This window comes from Dendrobates tinctorius, unplaced genomic scaffold, assembly GCF_039654945.1.
Source record: "Dendrobates tinctorius isolate UK_male_01 unplaced genomic scaffold, ASM3965494v1 ptg000099l, whole genome shotgun sequence".
Lineage (NCBI taxonomy): Eukaryota > Metazoa > Chordata > Amphibia > Anura > Dendrobatidae > Dendrobates > Dendrobates tinctorius.
This window is the reverse complement of record NW_027361767.1, coordinates 261,914-283,668: the sequence shown is the minus strand read 5'-3', so window position 1 is coordinate 283,668 and position 21,755 is coordinate 261,914. Positions and strand designations below refer to the sequence as shown.

The 21,755-nt window shown below is 42.8% G+C and overlaps 1 protein-coding gene and 1 long non-coding RNA gene across 3 annotated transcripts in view; both read left to right on the top strand.

Moving 5' to 3' along the window:
* Nucleotides 1–3,624, top strand: part of BRME1 (break repair meiotic recombinase recruitment factor 1) — a 55,425-nt gene extending 51,801 nt beyond the window's left edge. For both annotated transcript variants that reach the window (XM_073587345.1, XM_073587344.1), the window contains one exon: nt 3,350–3,624. In XM_073587345.1, the coding sequence (XP_073443446.1) occupies nt 3,350–3,443 (94 nt within the window). In that variant the 3' untranslated portion in view covers nt 3,444–3,624. The remainder of the gene's footprint in view (nt 1–3,349) is intronic.
* A 2,186-nt stretch (nt 3,625–5,810) lies between these two features.
* The window catches only part of LOC141099331 (uncharacterized), a 31,145-nt gene continuing 15,200 nt past the window's right edge, over nt 5,811–21,755 (top strand). The window contains exons 1-2 of the long non-coding RNA XR_012234474.1: nt 5,811–6,501; nt 14,970–15,016. This is a non-coding gene — a long non-coding RNA (uncharacterized lncRNA). The remainder of the gene's footprint in view (nt 6,502–14,969; nt 15,017–21,755) is intronic.

Sequence of the window (21,755 nt, the reverse complement as noted above, 5' to 3'; positions counted from 1 at the left end):
GAATATAATTACTATAATACTGCCCCCTATGTACAAGAATATAACTACTATAATACTGCCCCTATGTACAAGAATATAACTACTATAATACTGCCCCAATGTACAAGAATATAACTACTATAATACTGCCCCCTATGTACAAGAATATAACTACTATAATACTGCCCCCTATGTACAAGAATATAACTACTATTATACTGCCCCTATGTATAAGAATATAACTACTATAATACTGCCCCCTATGTACAAGAATATAACTACTATAATACTGCCCCTATGTATAAGAATATAACTACTATAATACTGCACCTATGTACAAGAATATAACTACTATAATACTGCCCCTATGTATAAGAATATAACTACTATAATACTGCACCTATGTACACGAATATAGCTACTATAATACTGCTCCTATGTACAAGAATATAACTACTATAATACTGCTCCTATGTACACGAATATAACTACTATAATACTGCTCCAATGTACACGAATATAACTACTATAATAGTGCTCCTATGTACAAGCATATAACTACTATAATACTGCTCCTATGTACAAGAATATAACTACTATAATACTGCTCCAATGTTCAAGAATATAACTACTATAATAGTGCTCCTATGTACAAGAATATAACTACTATAATACTGCTCCTATGTACAAGAATATAACTACTATAATACTGCTCCTATGTACAAGAATATAACTACTATAATACTGCCCCTATGTACACGAATATAACTACTATAATACTGCCCCCTATGTACAAGAATATAACTACTATAATACTGCCCCTATGTACAAGAATATAATTACTATAATACTGCCCCCTATGTACAAGAATATAACTACTATAATACTGCCCCTATGTACAAGAATATAACTACTATAATACTGCCCCAATGTACAAGAATATAACTACTATAATACTGCCCCCTATGTACAAGAATATAACTACTATAATACTGCCCCCTATGTACAAGAATATAACTACTATTATACTGCCCCTATGTATAAGAATATAACTACTATAATACTGCCCCCTATGTACAAGAATATAACTACTATAATACTGCCCCTATGTATAAGAATATAACTACTATAATACTGCACCTATGTATACGAATATAACTACTATAATACTGCCCCTATGTATAAGAATATAACTACTATAATACTGCACCTATGTACACGAATATAGCTACTATAATACTGCTCCTATGTACAAGAATATAACTACTATAATACTGCTCCTATGTACACGAATATAACTACTATAATACTGCTCCAATGTACACGAATATAACTACTATAATAGTGCTCCTATGTACAAGCATATAACTACTATAATACTGCTCCTATGTACAAGAATATAACTACTATAATACTGCTCCAATGTTCACGAATATAACTACTATAATAGTGCTCCTATGTACAAGAATATAACTACTATAATACTGCTCCTATGTACAAGAATATAACTACTATAATACTGCTCCTATGTACAAGAATATAACTACTATAATACTGCCCCTATGTACACGAATATAACTACTATAATACTGCCCCCATGTACAAGAATATAACTACTATTATACTGCCCCTATGTACAAGAATATAACTACTATAATACTGCCCCTATATACAAGAATATAACTACTATAATACTGCCCCTATGTACACGAATATAACTACTATAATACTGCCCCCATGTACAAGAATATAACTACTATAATACTGCTCCTATGTACAAGAATATAACTACTATAATACTGCCCCTATGTACAAGAATATAACTACTATAATACTGCCCCTATGTACACGAATATAACTACTATAATACTGCCCCCTATGTACACGAATATAACTACTATAATAATGCCCCTATGTACACGAATATAACTACTATAATACTGCCCCATGTACAAGAATATAACTACTATTATACTGCCCCCTATGTACAAGAATATAACTACTATAATACTGCTCCTATGTACAAGAATATAACTACTATAATACTGCCCCTATGTACACGAATATAACTACTATAATACTGCCCCTATATACAAGAATATAACTACTATAATACTGCTCCTATGTACACGAATATAACTACTATAATACTGCCCCCTATGTACAAGAATATAACTACTATAATACTGCTCCTATGTACAAGAATATAACTACTATAATACTGCCCCTATGTACACGAATATAACTACTATAACACTGCCCCTATGTACACGAATATAACTACTATAATACTGCCCCCCATGTACAAGAATATAACTACTATAATACTGCCCCTATGTACAAGAATATAACTACTATAATACTGCCCCTATGTACAAGAATATAACTACTATAATACTGCTCCTATGTACAAGAATATAACTACTATAATACTGCTCCTATGTACAAGAATATAACTACTATAATACTGCCCCCCATGTACAAGAATATAACTACTATAATACTGCCCCTATGTACACGAATATAACTACTATAATACTGCCCCTATGTACACGAATATAACTACTATAATACTGCCCCCTATGTACAAGAATATAACTACTATAATACTGCTCCTATGTACAAGAATATAACTACTATAATACTCCTCCTATGTACACGAATATAACTACTATAATACTGCCCCTATGTACACGAATATAACTACTATAATACTGCCCCCTATGTACAAGAATATAACTACTATAATACTGCTCCTATGTACAAGAATATAACTACTATAATATTGCCCCTATGTACACGAATATAACTACTATAATACTGTCCCTATGTACACGAATACAACTACTATAATACTGCCCCTATGTACACGAATATAACTACTATTATACTGCCCCCTATGTACAAGAATATAACTACTATAATACTGCTCCTATGTACAAGAATATAACTACTATAACACTGCCCCTATGTACACGAATATAACTACTATAATACTGCCCCCCATGTACAAGAATATAACTACTATAATACTGCCCCTATGTACAAGAATATAACTACTATAATACTGCCCCTATGTACAAGAATATAACTACTATAATACTGCTCCTATGTACAAGAATATAACTACTATAATACTGCTCCTATGTACAAGAATATAACTACTATAATACTGCCCCCCATGTACAAGAATATAACTACTATAATACTGCCCCTATGTACACGAATATAACTACTATAATACTGCCCCTATGTACACGAATATAACTACTATAATACTGCCCCTATGTACACGAATATAGCTACTATAATACTACTCTTCATACTGTTTGTATGTGATGTGATAACTCTCGGCTCCTCTCTCTTGTAGTCGTCTCATTATGAGCACTTATCGAGATCTCAGGCAGAAGAGAGTGCGACATCCCCCCAGGAAGAGGGGCCACGTGTGGAAAGAGGCACCGTGAGAAGTGACAACGTGGACAACTTTGTTTTTATATTTCCATGTTGTATGCTGTTGTTTTCAGTGGAGGGTGGCATCAGTGTCACCCCCGGTGTGGGTTGCAGTACATCTGTAAAGCAGTTTTATATTTATTTGTTTTTATTTGTTACTTTTTTTTAACCATATAATGATGTTACAGACATAAATTGGTGGTGATTGATTTTTTTCCCCACTCATTTGCCCCCAGATGCGATACAAACAGGTCTTACAGGGAAAGACATAAGAAACTAAGTAATCACATAGTGTTGTAGCACATGGAAAACGTGCAATGCATGTAGATCCTGTTCTTGGCAGTAGTAACCACTGAGCCAGCTGAACTAATAGGACGAATTGGAGCTATTATTGGGCGTGTCCATTACAACAATGTTAATTACCTAAACCTTGGTATAGGTCATCAAGATCACATTGGTGGGGGCTGACACCCAGAACCCCCATCAATCAGCTGTTATAACCTTTAGCAATGGCCACTTCCCCAGGTCCCCGCCGTACACTGTGTACATCCGGCCATTGCTGGAGATTTTCACAGCCGATTTGTGGCGGTGCAAGGTGTCGGGTCAGTTCTTGTAAAGGAGGCCGGATGACTACTTATTTCAGTGGCTAACCCAGTCTCCTTCTCTCCCTATTCATCTCTTATGAGAAGGAGGCTGGCTTAGCTATTGAAATGAGCAGTCTGCCAGCCCCCCTCACACACAACACTGGTCACGTACCAACACCGGTTCATGACAGAGATTCTCTGAAAATTATAGTGTTGACCCCATCAAAAACTATAGGCTGGTAAGTATGACATCAATGAGGAAGTGCCTTCCAGAATGGACCAGAAGGTGTGGATCATGAATTTTGCCTATCAGTTACCTAGCGTTGTACCACAGGGATCAGTATTGGTGGGGTATCAGTTACTAGTGGGGTACTGCAATGGTTAACATTGGAGGGGTCCCAATTACTAGTGGGATACCACAGGGATCAGTATTGGAAGGTTGAGTTACCAGTAGGGTACCACAGGAGTCAGTATCAGAGAGGGTTACCGTTACTTGTGGGAACCACGGGAGTCGGTATCAGAGACTGTTACCGTTACTTGTGGGTACCACAGGACTCGGTATTGGAGGGGTCCCAGTTACTAGTGAGGTATCACAGAGGTCAGTATTGGAGGGGTTCCAGTTACAATTGGAGTATCACAGAGGTGACTATAAGGGTCCCAGTTACTAGTGGGGTATTGCAGAGGTCACTACTGAAAGGGTCCTAGTTGCTAGTGAGGTATCACAGAGGTCAGTATTATAAGGGTCCCAGTTACTAGTGAGGTATCACAGAGGTCAGTACTGGAGGGGTCCCAGTTACTAGTGAGGTATCCTAGAGTTCAGTAATGGAGGGGTCACAGTTACAAGTGGGACACCACAGGCTTTAGTACTGGAGCGGTCTCAGTTACTAGTGGGATACTACAGGGGTCAGCATTGGAGGGGGTCATGTTGACCATTGGAATACCAGAAATGTCACACTTAGGCTAAGTTCACACTTGTCTGCGGATGGATGCGTACGTCCTGCCTTAAACTCCGCCTACTGCCGCATGCATCCTGCGTACCTATATTTAACATTGGGTATGCAGAGACATGCGTTGTATGGGGATGCATCCGTATGCGGAGTTTTGACGTGCCCACCGACCTGCACGGGAACGCAACATGGGATACAACATTCTTGGGAATACAACATTTGTGGGATATTATGAATGTCAATACTGCATGGGTCAGTCACCAGTGAAGTGCCACAAGGAGGGGGGTGGGCAGTATTGAAGAAGTCAGTTACTGGTTGGGTAGCACAGGGGTCAGTATTGGGCCCTCTTCTATCGGTTTTGTGAAACATAAATTATATACCAAGTTACCGTTTCATTATCCAGGGACCTGATAGATGAATGTTCTGATTCACAATTTTTCTGGACTGGGGTTTGCAAGTTGTCCCAAAGACACTTGACAGTGGATTTCTGAAATCCAGAGTTGTCAACGCTTATTTGACAGAAAGAAAGTGAAAAAGGAACAGAACCTGCTCAATCCCTGGAGCTTTCCAACATGAAGCAGTTAGGGTTGTCCCACGGACACAGATTGTCACGGCTAATGGCCTCTATAGTGGGGTCCCTGCGTACGGTATTACCCCTTCTGTGCTCTGTCCGCCCCTCCAAGATAAACCCAAATTTTTATTAGAGCAGTTTTATCACATAAATGACAAGTGGGCGTGCACACGGTGCTAATACTTCGTATACGCCTGGAGATGGCGGCTGATGGTGCGCTGCTCTTCTGGCCATAGATTAATCGTTCACATCTGGAGATGAGCCACCGATTATGAGAAGGTGTATGAGCGGAGTCTCCGGCACCTTGTAGGCAATGACCGGACTGATACTATAATCATACATGGATCAGTGTAATAGAAGGTGGAGTTCCCTTTTAAATTCTAACATGATCACATACGAACCACTTTTCCTAACTCTCCAGAAAGTCTTTAATTCTACATTATTCATAATATATAATATAATGTCACCACACCTGACGATCTCGTATACGTGGACAGCTGGGACTTGTAGTGCTTCTCAATAATACCCAGACCATGGATATTTTTTGCAAACCAAATGCTTAATAGATGAAGGATGAGTTTCCACGTAGCACATTCCTTGCCCTTTGGATGGAGTGGAAACCCTCTCTCCCCAAAGCGCCGCCCCCTTCTGTGATTCCGGATGGGCTCATTGAACACATCCGGAATCGCCGCAGTGTATACATAGAATAGGCTGTTTACCTGGTGGACACGGAGCGTCTCCGCAAGGTAAATAGACATGCTGCGGTCTAAAAAGACGCTCCGCATGTCCATAATTTCGGGTGTGACACCCGCGTCTTAGGACGCATAGTGGAGACGGCATTTCATAAAATCCCCTCCACTATGCTGGAACATCTGAAAGTACACAGCGTCCAATCCGCAGCAAATCAGGATGTAATCCGGCAAGTGGAGACATACCCCAAGTCTCCCATAAAACACACGGCACGCAGAAGGTCAGTAATAAAAGTGGCTTTACTTTATTAACATCGGCTTTAAATAACAGAACAGGCAATGCCCACAGATAAAGTGCCCAAAATATACAGCTAAGGCAGCTACCAACAGTATAAATACGGAGCGAATGTTTAAAAATATAAATAACACGAGAGTAAGAAAAAAAGTGCAGAATAAAAACCAAAAGAAGTGACAAGAACCAGTGCCTGCTACAAGCAATCTGCTGCTCCTGGAGGTGGAGAGGTGCACAGGGATGTGCCAGTGTGGACTGATGACAAGTGTCCACAAAATCCCACCTGGGTTCCTGGAGGTGGAGAGGTGCACAGGGATGTGCCAGTGCAGACTGAAGTGTCCACAAAATCCCACCTGGGTTCCTGGAGGTGGAGAGGTGCACAGGGATGTGCCAGTGCAGACTGAAGTGTCCACAAAATCCCACCTGGGTTCCTGGAGGTGGAGAGGTGCACAGGGATGTGCCAGTGCGGACTGATGACAAGTGTCCACAAAATCCCACCTGGGTTCCTGGAGGTGGAGAGGTGCACAGGGATGTGCCAGTGCAGACTGATGACAAGTGTCCACAAAATCCCACCTGGGTTCCTGGAGGTGGGGTGGTAAACAGGGATGTGCCAGTGTGGACTGATGACAAGTGTCCACAAAATCCCACCTGGGTTCCTGGAGGTGGGGTGGTGAACAGGGATGTGCCAGTCTAGACTGATGACAAGTGTCCACAAAATCCCACCTGGGTTCCTGGAGGTGGAGAGGTGCACAGGGATGTACCAGTGCGGACTGATGACAAGAGTCCACAAAATCCCACCTGGGTTCCTGGAGGTGGAGAGGTGCACAGGGATGTGCCAGTGCGGACTGAAGTGTCCACAAAATCCCACCTGGGTTCCTGGAGGTGGAGAGGTGCACAGGGATGTGCCAGTGCAGACTGAAGTGTCCACAAAATCCCACCTGGGTTCCTGGAGGTGGAGAGGTGCACAGGGATGTGCCAGTGCGGACTGATGACAAGTGTCCACAAAATCCCACCTGGGTTCCTGGAGGTGGAGAGGTGCACAGGGATGTGCCAGTGCAGACTGATGACAAGTGTCCACAAAATCCCACCTGGGTTCCTGGAGGTGGGGTGGTGAACAGGGATGTGCCAGTCTAGACTGATGACAAGTGTCCACAAAATCCCACCTGGGTTCCTGGAGGTGGAGAGGTGCACAGGGATGTGCCAGTGCGGACTGATGACAAGAGTCCACAAAATCCCACCTGGGTTCCTGGAGGTGGAGAGGTGCACAGGGATGTGCCAGTCTAGACTGATGACAAGTGTCCACAAAATCCCACCTGGATTCCTGGAGGTGGGGTGGTAAACAGGGATGTGCCAGTGTGATGTCTGGAGGATGATGTTTAAGTCCGTCTCCTCCTCAGTATCCAGGTACTTCCTTCATGGTGCCATCTTCTTGTTCTGGTTCCTGGCTGTGGATTTGTACACAGAGGTATAAGTCTCAGACGTGAAAGGGCAAAATCTCCTGGTGTGGGCCTTGCTGCCCGTGGCCCCACACTGAGGGCAGATGTAGCTCCTGAGGACCGGACACAGCACTTTCCCATTGTGGTCCTTCAGGGGGTGGGCAGTGTAGAAGCTGGGGGCCTCCCCATTGTGCTTGCAGAAGGAGCACCAGCCCAGCTCGGTCCTTGCGGGGCCAGGATCCAGAGGTGGCAGTGGGCTCCTGCGCGGCCTCCTGCCCTTCCTTCCTGGCTGACTGGTGGATGCTGCCACCTCTGGTGCCATGCTGTCCCATGCCATCTCTGCTGTGGCCAGCATGGGTGGTGGAGTGCCATCATCTGCTGCTGCTTCCAGGCGGCTGGCCGGCGCTGTGCTGAGGATGGCACTGAGGCCCAGGTAGTCTCTCCACATGTTGAATGCCATGGTCTGCCGTCTCTGCTGTGTGATGCTGTCTCTACAAGGGGACAGCAGATTAAATACTCCATGCCTGTCACCTCCCCCCTACCCCCATCCCAGCGCCCCCTGCAAGGAGCCATCCGATAACTATTAACCCCACCACTGCCAGGTGCTGTCTACTTCAATAGACTATTGTTTGCTGACATAGCACCCAAGTGTTACTTTTACTCCTGATCATTGTATGTTAATTCTGTAGAGACGCTAATCCAATTTCTGGGGTTCACAAACTTTTGGATCCAACTTATTCTAGCGCCAACTACTTCTTACCTGACGGTGGCAAAAGCAAAGTAAAGCGATGGATCGGAGCTGCAGTACCGCAAGGCGGACACAAGATGGCGCTTGAACACCTGGCCAGAGCTCAGCAGACAGGAGATGGTGACATCCGGTCCCCGGACACAAAGTTTCTCCTGAGTCCCCTCTTATCGTCTGAGCTGCAGAGACTGTGAGGCGGCAGGAGGGTTCACGCCGAGGGCAGGGGGGCAGAGTGGGTCCTATTGGAAAAATAAAAACCTGCTGGTTCTTGTAGTTCTTGTTTAGGATTTGCTATTTTCCCTGTGGTTTGCACTTGTAATTTAATCAATCCATTTTTTTGTTTTATAGGTCTATAAAGCTGAGCGCCCCCTCCACCCCCAACATTAATGGCTGTGGCTAAGGCCACTTTCACACATCAGTTTTTTGCCATCAGTCACAATCCGTCATTTAGAAAAAAAAAACGGATTTGGCGACTGATGCTGCTGGATCCGTTTTTTTCTCATAGACTTGTATTAGCGACGGATGGCCGCACGTTTCGCCCGTCGGCCAGAGACAACAGACGTAGGAACGTTTTTTGTCTACGTTGAAAAGTCGGACAGTGACGGATCCAGCACCGCCCGTTGTTGGCTATAATAGAAGCCTATGGGCGCAGGATCCGTCACTGTCCGTCAAAAGACGGAATCTGGTGACGAATTCCATTTTTAAAACTGAGCATGCCCGGAAAATATCTCTTTAATTTAACCCCTACAGCTGCGGTTTCCATTCTGGCACATATAAAAATTCTCTCTCTGTCTCTGTCTCGAAGCTCAAGGGACAAAGTTTATCTCAGGCTACAGCTGCTGCTGCGGATCCATCAAAAAAACCTGATCCGTCTCATCAGTTTTTCACAATCTGCGCAGGATCCGTTTTTTTTCTAACTTTGACGGATTGCAACTGATTGGAAAAAACTGATCTGTGAACGAGGCCTTAGGTCTATTTCACACTTCAGTTGTTTGACGTCAGTCGCAAACCGCCAAAGTGTGAAAAAACGGATGCCACCGGATCCGTTTCTTGGACAGATCCGCTACAGCCACTAACTGCATGAAATTTAAAGGAACCGATCTCTGGAGAGAGAGAGACCTTTTTTGCAGCTTCCGGAACACCGTTTAGGGTTAAGCTGCATGAAAGGAATCTTCCAGGCATGCGCAGTTTAAAATAGCGGTCCGCTGCTGAAAAACAACTTTACATTGTCCGTCTACTCCAGCCGGCGGACGCTAAAATTCAAACGGATCCATCAAAAAACGGATGCAACGGACGACCGTCAGTCAAAATCCGCTGCTAATGGAAGTCTATAGGGAAAAAACGGATCCGCCAAAAAAAGGGCACCTTCTCTCTTCTCTCTGCCGGAGGGGCACTGTCTCTGCTGGCACCATCTTTCTGCCGTAGGGGCGCCGTTTCTCTTCCAGAGCTGCACCTTTTCTCTGCCGGAGGGGCACTGTCTCTACCAGCACCGTCTTTCTGCCGGAGGGGCGCCGTTTCTCTTCCAGAGCGGCACCTTTTCTCTGCCGGAGGGGCACTGTCTCTACCAGCACCGTCTTTCTGCGGGAGGGGCGCCGTTTCTCTTCCAGAGCTGCACCTTTTCTCTGCCAGAGGGGCACTGTCTCTGCCAGCACCGTCTTTCTGCCGGAGGGGCGCCGTTTCTCTTCCAGAGCGGCACCTTTTCTCTGCCGGAGGGGCACTGTCTCTGCCAGCACCGTCTTTCTGCCGGAGGGGTGCCGTTTCTCTTCCAGAGCGACACCTTTTCTCTGCCGGAGGGGCACTGTCTCTACCAGCACCGTCTTTCTGCCGGAGGGGCGCCGTTTCTCTTCCAGAGCGGCACCTTTTCTCTGCCGGAGGGGCACTGTCTCTACCAGCACCGTCTTTCTGCCGGAGGGGCGCCGTTTCTCTTCCAGAGCTGCACCTTTTCTCTGCCAGAGGGGCACTGTCTCTGCCAGCACCGTCTTTCTGCCGGAGGGGCGCCGTTTCTCTTCCAGAGCGGCACCTTTTCTCTGCCGGAGGGGCACTGTCTCTGCCAGCACCGTCTTTCTGCCGGAGGGGTGCCGTTTCTCTTCCAGAGCGGCACCTTTTCTCTGCCGGAGGGGCACTGTCTCTGCTGGCACCATCTTTCTGCCGTAGGGGCGCCGTTTCTCTTCCAGAGCTGCACCTTTTCTCTGCCGGAGGGGCACTGTCTCTACCAGCACCGTCTTTCTGCCGGAGGGGCGCCGTTTCACTTCCAGAGCTGCACCTTTTCTCTGCCGGAGGGGCACTGTCTCTACCAGCACCATCTTTCTGCCGGAGGGGCGCCGTTTCTCTTCCAGAGCGGCACCTTTTCTCTGCCGGAGGGGCACTGTCTCTGCCAGCACCGTCTTTCTGCCGGAGGGGTGCCGTTTCTCTTCCAGAGCGGCACCTTTTCTCTGCCGGAGGGGCACTGTCTCTGCTGGCACCATCTTTCTGCCGTAGGGGCGCCGTTTCTCTTCCAGAGCTGCACCTTTTCTCTGCCGGAGGGGCACTGTCTCTACCAGCACCGTCTTTCTGCCGGAGGGGCGCCGTTTCTCTTCCAGAGCGGCACCTTTTCTCTGCCAGAGGGGCACTGTCTCTGCCAGCACCGTCTTTCTGCCGGAGGGGTGCCGTTTCTCTTCCAGAGCGGCACCTTTTCTCTGCCGGAGGGGCACTGTCTCTGCCAGCACCGTCTTTCTGCCGGAGGGGCGCTGTTTCTCTGCCAGAGCTGCACCTTCTCTCTGCCGCAGGGGTTCCTTCTTTCTGCTGGAAGGGCACCATCTCTCTGCAGGAGGGGCACATCTCTCTCCCGAAGGGGTACTACTCTGCCGGAGGGGCACATTCTGCTGGAGGGGCACCTTTTCTCTGCCGGACAGACACCATCTCTTTGCCAAAGGGGCACCATCCCTCTGCCAGAGGGGCACCGTCTCCCTGCCGGAGGGGCACCATCTCCCTGCCGGAGGGGCACCATCCCTCTGCCAGAGGGGCACCGTCTCCCTGCCGGAGGGGCACCATCTCCCTGCCGGAGGGGCACCTTCTCTCTGCCAGAGGGGCATCTTCTCTCTGCTGGAGCGCCATACTAACTTCCCCGTTGGAGATGTGGCATAGTCATAAGACACTAGATGATGGTCACTAGCTCATCTCTCCACCCAAGTTTTCCAGGTCAAGTTCTAGATTAGGGGTCTCAAACATGCGCCCCCCCTCGAGGCTCCGTTGTGCAGCCCACGTATCCCCGAGCTCCCTAGGCGATCATGTCCAGGGAAATTAGAAGACCAAAAAACAAGGTGTAAATCCCATATTCTCTTTTTTCTTTTCTAGTATTACTCTGCTTTTTAGATATTACACATTAAGATTTCTGCTGGAATCATCTTATGATTGAATTGAAAGACTGAATAATGGACCATGTCTCAAGTCACAACTATATTGTTATTAGTCTGTTGCCACTTTATATAATAAATTCTATCACTATTTAGTGTTTTTTTGCACGATCCCTTATATTTTCATATATTTTACACTGTACTATTGCGTCACTATTTGCACTATAATGTACATTATATATATTTTCATAGTGCACACATTTTTACACTATCATGGTCCATTCTATCTATGTCCTTCTTGTTTTGCATTTCGGTGTGTACAAGTTTTTATATTGTTGGCGTCTTTTCCCACATCCAAAATGGCGGTCCGGTTACTTCCGGTACCGGAAGTGACGAGTGTGCATGTCTCTGTGGCCGTGGCGCCGGAGCATCGCGTTGGGCGCTCTACCAATGATGTATGCAGGCCTCTGACGTCAGCGGGGAGTTTTCCCCTGACCTGCCTCATCATAAAGCGCCGGGCGCGTCGCAACTTCCGGGTCGCGGCGGCATGACATGCGCCGTTAATTGAGTCACAGGTGGACGCCTTATCCTGCAATGTATTTAAAGCAGTATGGACACACATAAGACACAGCCCCCCGAGGAAGCCAACGCGAAACGCGCGTTGGGGCTGCGTGTCCTGGGTTTCTGAGTAGAGGTACTATGGGTAAGAGTGGCAATACTTATATTTTGTGGCTATTCTTTGTTATTTACTGGGAGATTACTTTTTCCTATTGGCTCTTTTAGCCATAAGGTTTTCCTATATTAATTTCTTAGTACTGCTCTCTTATGACCTTACTTTCCACTTGTTATTATTATTTATTTTTATTCAATACAAATTTTGGCCTCATTTTATATGTGACTTTTTTGTAATTTTTTGACGGTTATTATGATTTATGTGTAGTAGTCGCCGCTCCCCCACCTTCTTATACATTCTTTCAGACCTGGTGTGACGTATCCTTTTGCTTACCCTTCCCTCGTATCATGTAATTAATCATGTTTGTGATATTGTATTACATTGTCTAATAAAGTATTGTATTTTTATATATATGGGATTTACACCCTGTTTTTTGGTCTTCTAATATGTATGGGTGTCCCGAATGTTAGTTTTGGTCCTGTTTCGTCCCAGTATATTTGATTCTGGGAATCGGAAATATGTTTATATTATGGAGTCTGTTCTAATTTGTTTCTGGATCATGTCCAGGGAGTGGGACACCTAATAATAATAATAATAATAATCTTTATTTATATAGCGCCAACATATTCCGCAGCGTTTTACAGTTTAACAGACTACCTGATGCCAGCACTTGTTCTCAGCTGAATATGGCTTTTGTTACTATATCTTCAGATAACGTTATTGGAGGGGAGACCCCACTCATCAGCTTATCACCAGAGCCCCCCATGATGTGGAGTTTTCTAGATCACAGGTTCCTGGTTGCTCTCTGTAGACACTTAATGCTTTAGTTAAAAGATCATTGTTCTGGAAGAAAGAAAAAGACCTTCTATCAACATAGTATTAACTAATGGAATCAGTGGGTTTCAAAACATGTTAATCTCTTTAAAATGAACTTGGGGGAGGCTGCAGGAAAGCTGTTGGCCAAACAATTGCAAGAAAATATCAGATCTCCATGGAATAGACAAATAGTAACTCGCTTTGTTCAAGATTATTGTAGTTGCTTTTATTATGTATACCCCTCCTCACATGTAAAGCGCCATGGAATAATTGGTGCTGTAATATAGATCAGGGGTCCTCAAACTTTTTAAACAGGGGGCCAGTTCACGGTCCCTCAGACCATTGGAGGACCGGAATATAGTTTAAAAAAACCTATGAACAAATTCCTATGCACATCTTATTTTGAAGTAAAAAAAAAAAACAGGAACAAATACAATATTTAAAATGAAGAACAAATCTAAATTATGGAGCCGGACATTGACCATCTCATTAGCCATAAGCAGGTCCAGCGTTCCCACAGAAATACCTTAAATCTACAAACTTACCGGTATTTCTGTGGGAACGCTGGGCCTGCTTATGGCTAATGAGATGGTCAACGTCCGGCTCCATATCTGTCACTGCTGGTCCTAACAAGTGAAGCAATTGTTCTGTTTCTTGATATCATTGTTTCCTAGGAATTACAAATTGCTATTAGTAAAATACCAATATATATACAGCGCGACAAAAATTATGCCAGCAATAAAATTGCCCACACAGAGACATACAGACTGCACTGCCCATCAATGCAGCCTTGCCAGTCCATATGACTTCAGCCTCACCAGTGCCCATATTGGTGGGATTCTGCTTTTACCTCAGGCTCAGACTGGCGTGGTGTGAGAGTCCCCAATAGACATCATAGGTCCCCAATAGGCAGCATACAGTAGGTCCGCGTGATACACCGGACTCAGCATTAAAATAAAAAAAATGACCAGTACTCACCTATGTCCCCCGCTGCTCTGAAGAGGCGCCCGCTCGACTCCATCTTCTTCTGGCACAGGCGGCATGATGACAATCACGTCGTCTGTGCTGCATACGGAGGGCCGCAAGTCTTCTGGAGTGGCAGCGCATCGCCTTTCCTCGCTGCACCTCGTCATTCCGCCCGCGATTATAGGACCCCCTGGCACTGAACTGTAGTGAAGTTCAATGTCAGCTGGGTCTAGGGGCCGCTGTAGTTGAGGCTGCTCGGGGCCCCTTGAGATGGGCCGGATAAATGTCCTCGGTGGGTCGCATGTGGCCCGCGGGCCGTATTTTGAGGACCCCTGATATAAATAATAATGATAATAAAAAGCTTAAAGGGAAGGTGCCATCAATTGAAAAAATGTAAATTTTTATTGTTCGTTTTTTTATATTTGTTTACAATGAAGTAAGATATGACAAATATTTTTACAAAGTTTGGCGTTTCCTCTTAAACATTAGGGGGAGCAGGAGCGCCGACAGGAGCATGGCATTGACTTCATTAACTGGTGAGTATCAGGGCTGCGGCGGTGACGGGCGAGGCACGGTGCTATAAGGGTGGTGAGAGACATGGCATTTGAGAATATGTATCTCCACCTGTCACATTCCACGTCCCTCACCCCTCTCTCATACAAAATAATAGCAATGTTTGCACAAACCTGAGTTAATCTCACAATATTTTCTCCTAGTTTTTATTTCCAGCACTGGGGACACTGCACACTGTTCTCTAACTCAAAACAGGAAGAGAAATGTAGATAATTTTTGAAAAAGGAAAAATGACGGCACTCCAAAAAGTAAAAAATAAAAAAGTTTATTACGGCAAATCAAGCCATATTAAAAAAAAACAGTAACCTGATGTGTGTCAAGTGCGTTTATTGCACTCTTAGTCATGGAGATAGGTTTTAACTACATAAAATAAAAAATGAACATAGGGCCGTTCTAAAAAACCAGCAGCATCTGCATTTGTCTTTACAAACTCACAATATTTTTTTGAGGTTTTATCATTCCTGTGATAATATTTCGTTGTTACCCACAGTTTTTAGAACGGCTTCACATCTATGTTGCATGGAGTCACCCAACTTCTGGCCCCGTCCCCTGTTATTCCAGCCCGGGATGTTCGGACTACATCCCACAATTGTTTGCCATTTGTTGGCTTTGCCTCAGAAGCGGCATTTTTGATGTCTCCCCACAAGTGCTCTATCGCAGTGGTCCCCAACCTTTTTTGCACTAGGGACCGGTTTCAAGCAAGACCATTCTTCCATGGCCCGGCAGGGCAGGGATGGAGGTGTGGCAGGGGCGGGGCTTTGGTCATAAGGGGGCGGGGCTATGGACACGGTTGTAGTGTAGCAGTGCATACTTATAATTAAATAACATTTATAATGTGACTCAACTCACCATAGGTTTTGAATGAGTGCTCCATCACCCCCTTCTTGCCTGCTCCATCACCCCATCACTCCCTTCTCCCCATCACTCCCTTCTCCCCATCATTGCCTTCACCCCATCACTGCTGTCTCCCCATCATTGCCTTCACCCCATCACTCCCTTCTCCCCATCATTGCCTTCACCCCATCACTGACGTCTCTCCATCACTCCCATCATGGCCTTCTCCCATTACTCCCTCATGGCCTTCTCCCATTACCCCCTCATGGCCTTCTCCCATCACCCCAGGCATCATGGCCTTCTCCCATTACCCCCTCATGGCCTTCTCCCATTACCCCATCATGGCCTTCTCCCATCACCCCAGGCATCATGGCCTTCTCCCATTACCCCCTCATGGCCTTCTCCCATTACCCCCTCATGGCCTTCTCCCATTACCCCCTCATGGCCTTCTCCCATCACCCCAGGCATCATAGCCTTCTCCCATTACCCCCTCATGGCCTTCTCTCCCCATCTCCTCCAGGGCCAGGCTCCACCTACACAAACACAGACAAACACACACACACACATTGTATATACACACAGACAGACATACATATACACACACACACATTGTATATACACACACAGACAGACATACATATACACACACACATTGTATATACACACACAGACAGACATACATATACACACACACATTGTATATACACACACAGACAGACATACATATACACACACACATTGTATATACACACACAGACAGACATACATATACACACACACATTGTATATACACACACAGACAGACATACATATACACACACACATTGTATATACACACACAGACAGACATACATATACACACACACATTGTATATACACACACAGACAGACATACATATACACACACACATTGTATATACACACAGACAGACATACATATACACACACACATTGTATATACACACACAGACAGATATACATATACACACACACATTGTATATACACACAGACAGACATACATATACACACACACATTGTATATACACACACAGACAGATATACATATACACACACACATTGTATATACACACACAGACAGACATACATATACACACACACATTGTATATTCACACACAGACAGACATACATATACACACACACATTGTATATACACACACAGACAGACATACATATACACACACACATTGTATATTCACACACAGACAGACATACATATACACACACATTGTATATACACACAGACAGACATACATATACACACACACATTGTATATACACACACAGACAGATATACATATACACACACACATTGTATATACACACACAGACAGACATACATATACACACACACATTGTATATACACACACACAGACATACATATACACACACACATTGTATATACACACACACAGACATACATATACACACACATTGTATATACACACACAGACAGATATACATATACACACACACATTGTATATACACACACAGACAGACATACATATACACACACACATTGTATATTCACACACAGACAGACATACATATACACACACACATTGTATATACACACACAGACAGACATACATATACACACACACATTGTATATTCACACACAGACAGACATACATATACACACACATTGTATATACACACAGACAGACATACATATACACACACACATTGTATATACACACACAGACAGACATACATATACACACACACATTGTATATTCACACACAGACAGACATACATATACACACACATTGTATATACACACAGACAGATATACATATACACACACACATTGTATATACACACAGACAGACATACATATACACACACACATTGTATATACACACACAGACAGATATACATATACACACACACATTGTATATACACACACAGACAGACATACATATACACACACACATTGTATATTCACACACAGACAGACATACATATACACACACATTGTATATACACACAGACAGACATACATATACACACACATTGTATATACACACACAGACAGACATACATATACACACACATTGTATATACACACACAGACAGATATACATATACACACACACATTGTATATACACACACAGACAGACATACATATACACACACATTGTATATACACACACAGACAGACATACATATACACACACATTGTATATACACACACAGACAGATATACATATATACACACACATTGAATATTCACACACAGACAGACATACATATGCACACACATTGTATATACACACACAGACAGACATACATATACACACACACATTGTATATACACACACAGACAGATATACATATATACACACACATTGAATATTCACACACAGACAGACATACATATACACACACATTGTATATACACACACAGACAGACATACATACACACACATTGTATATACACACACAGACAGACATACATATATACACACACATTGAATATTCACACACAGACAGACATACATATACACACACATTGTATATACACACACAGACAGACATACATATACACACACATTGTATATTCACACACAGACAGACATACATATACACACACATTGTATATACACACAGACAGACATACATATACACACACACATTGTATATACACACACAGACAGACATACATATACACACACACACATTGTATATACACACACAGACAGACATACATATACACACACATTGTATATACACACACAGACAGACATACATATGCACACACATTGTATATACACACACAGACAGACATACATATACACACACATTGTATATACACACACAGACAGACATACATATATACACACACATTGAATATTCACACACAGACAGACATACATATACACACACATTGTATATACACACACAGACAGACATACATATACACACACACACACATTGTATATTCACACACAGACAGACATACATATAAACACACACACATTGTATATACACACACAGACAGACATACATATACACACACACATTGTATATACACACAGACAGACATACATATACACACACATTGTATATACACACAGACAGACATACATATACACACACACACATTGTATATACACACACAGACAGACATACATATACACACACACATTGTATATACACACACAGACAGATATACACACACATTGTATATACACACACAGACAGACATACATATACACACACATTGTATATACACACACAGACTGACATACATATACACACACACATTGTATATACACACAGACAGACATACATATACACACACATTGTATATACACACAGACAGACATACATATACACACACACACATTGTATATACACACACAGACAGACATACATATACACACACATTGTATATACACACACAGACAGACATACATATGCACACACATTGTATATACACACACAGACAGACATACATATACACACACACATTGTATATTCACACACAGACAGACATACATATACACACACATTGTATATACACACAGACAGACATACATATACACACACATTGTATATACACACACAGACAGACATACATATACACACACATTGTATATACACACACAGACAGATATACATATACACACACACATTGTATATACACACACAGACAGACATACATATACACACACATTGTATATACACACACAGACAGACATACATATACACACACATTGTATATACACACACAGACAGATATACATATATACACACACATTGAATATTCACACACAGACAGACATACATATGCACACACATTGTATATACACACACAGACAGACATACATATACACACACACATTGTATATACACACACAGACAGACATACATATACACACACACATTGTATATACACACACAGACAGATATACATATATACACACACATTGAATATTCACACACAGACAGACATACATATACACACACATTGTATATACACACACAGACAGACATACATACACACACATTGTATATACACACACAGACAGACATACATATATACACACACATTGAATATTCACACACAGACAGACATACATATACACACACATTGTATATACACACACAGACAGACATACATATACACACACATTGTATATTCACACACAGACAGACATACATATACACACACATTGTATATACACACAGACAGACATACATATACACACACACATTGTATATACACACACAGACAGACATACATATACACACACACACATTGTATATACACACACAGACAGACATACATATACACACACACATTGTATATACACACACAGACAGACATACATATGCACACACATTGTATATACACACACAGACAGACATACATATACACACACATTGTATATACACACACAGACAGACATACATATATACACACACATTGAATATTCACACACAGACAGACATACATATACACACACATTGTATATACACACACAGACAGACATACATATACACACACACACATTGTATATTCACACACAGACAGACATACATATAAACACACACACATTGTATATACACACACAGACAGACATACATATACACACACACATTGTATATACACACAGACAGACATACATATACACACACATTGTATATACACACAGACAGACATACATATACACACACACACATTGTATATACACACACAGACAGACATACATATACACACACACATTGTATATACACACACAGACAGATATACACACACATTGTATATACACACACAGACAGACATACATATACACACACATTGTATATACACACACAGACAGACATACATATACACACACACATTGTATATACACACAGACAGACATACATATACACACACATTGTATATACACACAGACAGACATACATATACACACACACACATTGTATATACACACACAGACAGACATACATATACACACACATTGTATATACACACACAGACAGACATACATATGCACACACATTGTATATACACACACAGACAGACATACATATACACACACACACATTGTATATACACACACAGACAGACATACATATACACACACACACATTGTATATACACACACAGACAGACATACATATACACACACACATTGTATATACACACACAGACAGACATACATATGCACACACATTGTATATACACACACAGACAGACATACATATACACCAACACATTGTATATACACACACAGACAGACATACATATACACACACACATTGTATATTCACACACAGACAGACATACATATACACACACATTGAATATTCACACACAGACAGACATACATATACACACACATTGTATATACACACACAGACAGACATACATATACACACACACACATTGTATATTCACACACAGACATACATATACACACACACATTGTATATACACACACAGACAGACATACATATACACACACACATTGTATATACACACACAGACAGACATACATATACACACACATTGTATATACACACACAGACAGACATACATATACACACACACATTGTATATACACACACAGACAGACATACATATACACACACACACACATTGTATATACACACACAGACAGACATACATATACACACACACATTGTATATACACACACAGACAGACATACATATGCACACACATTGTATATACACACACAGACAGACATACATATACACACACATTGTATATACACACACAGACAGACATACATATACACACACACATTGTATATTCACACACAGACAGACATACATATACACACACATTGTATATACACACAC